This window comes from Zingiber officinale, chromosome 6A, assembly GCF_018446385.1.
Source record: "Zingiber officinale cultivar Zhangliang chromosome 6A, Zo_v1.1, whole genome shotgun sequence".
Taxonomy (NCBI): Eukaryota; Viridiplantae; Streptophyta; class Magnoliopsida; order Zingiberales; family Zingiberaceae; genus Zingiber; species Zingiber officinale.
In genome coordinates, this window is record NC_055997.1 from 137,664,557 (window position 1) to 137,667,412 (window position 2,856).

The 2,856-nt window shown below is 41.7% G+C and overlaps 1 protein-coding gene across 1 annotated transcript; it reads right to left on the reverse strand.

Moving 5' to 3' along the window:
- Window positions 1-1,737: 1,737 nt before the first annotated feature.
- LOC121995386 (B3 domain-containing protein Os03g0120900-like) lies at window positions 1,738-2,460 on the reverse strand. The gene has a single exon (XM_042549137.1). The coding sequence runs from the start codon at window positions 2,458-2,460 to the stop codon at window positions 1,738-1,740; it is 723 nt and encodes a 240-aa protein (XP_042405071.1).
- Window positions 2,461-2,856: the final 396 nt, after the last annotated feature.

The window sequence follows — 2,856 nt, forward strand, 5'->3', positions numbered from 1 at the left end:
CATCCATCTTATGTTGGAAAACATTGAAGACAAGGGTGTCATTTGGTCTTTATAACATTGAAGCACTTTTACGAGTATATATATAACAAATCAAAGTCTACACTCTTATGTCGAGAAGTTTTTTATTATTTTATTTATGTTGGATATATATATCCTTATTTATAACCAAAATCCACGTATATGAACACATTGAGGACTTAAGGATTGTTCTATATATCAATCTTAAGAAAGGAAAGACTTGTAACAATATTGGTTAAATGACAAGCATTTGCGACAAAGTCTTTTTGCATTAGCGGTTTGGCTATCATCTAAGCCAAATGATCACAAATGAACTATTTGTTTCATCGACATGGTCATGGGGGTAATGGAAGGAAGGGGTAAAAATGATCAACTTTTAGATAATAAATAATATAATTTTCACCATATAATCATTGAGGAAGTGATTTCAAATATAAAAGTAGTAAAAGCATATATATTAGAAATTAATATGGCTTAAGAGAACTTAAAAAAAAAAATTATCTTTGCAAGAGAAAATTACATATAGATGGCTATTGTGGTAGGATATTGTTGGATAAACTTCATTATCCTGTTAACAAAAAAAAAATTCAAAAGCCTCTTATTGATTTTCTAGGGATGAGAATAATTTGTAATTGACCATTTAAGAAAGAGTCGAGCAAAGAAAATTCAATTTTTCTTCTCTAATGTGCTCATGATACATGATTTGATGCATCTGAACAAGACAGAAATATAAACCACAATAACAAGATTACCACAATATGTTACTAATTTCTTATTGTCTTTTTAAGTTTTTTCTCGTCTCAATTTATTAAGATCGACAAAATTAAGAACAAGTCATAACCAAAACCAAAACCAAAACACAATGCCACTAGCTAGCTTTCATGCCTGAATAACCACACTAGCTACTGCCACAACTAAAACGAAATCCTGATCATACCAGCTCTCTGCATAAAGTCGACCAACTTCTGAATGGTGAGGTAGTGCCAAAGTGGAGTAGCTCAGGAGTAGTCAAGCTAACAAAACAGGAAGGGAGGACAGAACCAGTAGTTGCTTGAGCAAGCAGTGCAAAGCATATATATACATTTTAGGTTGTTTGATATGGAGTATCTATCTGTAGTGCATCAGTCACCAATACATAGATCTGCCCACATTAGGCTACCAAACAAACACACTCTAAACCAACAACAACAGTTATTAAATTTAGCCCATGTGCTAGCTAGCTCTAGCTCCAGACAGTAGTGAGTTATTAGCTTTGATTATTTACTGCAATTAATATATGAAAGCATTCTGTGCTGTGTTCTTTGATTCAAGCACCACCTCAATTGGGTACAGGTAGCCACTTAATGCATGATAAATAGCATCTATGTATGCATATTATATATGCAACGAGCAGATGATCAATAAATCACGAAGAAAGGAATCAATTAGATCTTACCTTGTGGCTGTCAGTGGTGCAATTGTAATATAAGGGAGATGCAAAATATATAAAAGAAGAAAAAAATGGTGCAATTGTAACATAAATCAGTGGATAGTTTTCATATCCACTGGGTGGATACATAACATTTGCTCTTCTGTGATTCCTTAGAGTCTTGTTGAAATTAATTATCAAAGGACAGATTATAACTAGCTAGCTAGGGCATCTTACTTGATTAGAATCTCTCCTAATAAGATTCACTAGCTCAGTAGATTTGGCGACTCCTTGGATCGCTCGCTCGCTAGCTACTCCGGTAGAGGCTCGGAGAAATCTAGGTTGACCCCGAACAACCTAAGTCGTTTGGAACGCGAACCGAGCGTCACGGACGGCGGCATCGTCGCGGCGGGGGCTCCCGGGTGCACCTCCGGCTTTGGCTGGGCCGCGGCGGCGGGTGCCAGCCAATTGACGTTGTAGAGTGCGGTGCGCGCGCGCCAGTGGTGGCCGCACGCCATGATCGAGTTGAAAGGAGAGGTCAGGGGCCCGCTCGGGAGCGGGATAGTATTAGTAAAGCCCCGGAGGTGGGGTCTCGCCGGCTGCGGCTGGCGGCGCTTCCAGTCGATGAAGAGGCGCCGGCGCGCGGCGGGGTTGCCGGAGCCGCGCGAGAAGGAGACGGTGTCCCCGGCGCCGAGGCCTTTCTCCTTCACGAAGCGGCTCCACCCCTTGGTGATCACGTAGCTCTGGCTGCTGTTCCAGTAGGAGTAGCGGAAGCGCCACGGCTTGCCGCCGCGGTCCTCGAAGCTGAGCAGCAGCCCCAGCTTCTTGGTCTCGGCCGGCGACGACGCCGCGCCTTCTCGGTCGCTCTCCTCCGGGTCCAGCGGGAAGTACTTCTCCGCGTATTGCTTGGGGATGACCAGACGGTTGAGCTTTCCCACGTCGCTGGGCGTCACGACCTTGTCGAACATGTGCTCCTTCACCACGAACACCAGTGAAGGATCAGCACTCGGCGAAGACAGAACTGGCTTCTCCATCTCCGATGATCACCTCCCTTAATTCACAGTCAAATACTATCTATAAATAGGAGAAATCTTAGATTGGAAATCCACAGACAAGCTAAGGAAGATCAGGAAGAGGGAAAAGCTGATAAGGACTACGTATCCATGTCTTTCTATATATATATATCCATATATATGTATTTATAATCTAACTAACTTCATGATGATCGATGAATACTGCATGCAAATTAACGAGGATGGTCCCTCTATTTGATGTGAGCTAGACCTTGATGATCACTGACAGTTAAGATGCATAAATATATATCAACTACTCCAAGATATCAAATTTCAATGGTGGGTCTCCAGATCGAGAATCAAGTTCTAGCTAGTCACCATTATATATACTACTACCTTGTTTTACTCTAGTAATTA

Bases quoted from the DNA above. Each gene is read 5' to 3' on its own strand.
- LOC121995386 (XM_042549137.1), bottom strand. From the start codon at position 2,460: ATGGAGAAGCCAGTTCTGTCTTCGCCGAGTGCTGATCCTTCACTGGTG.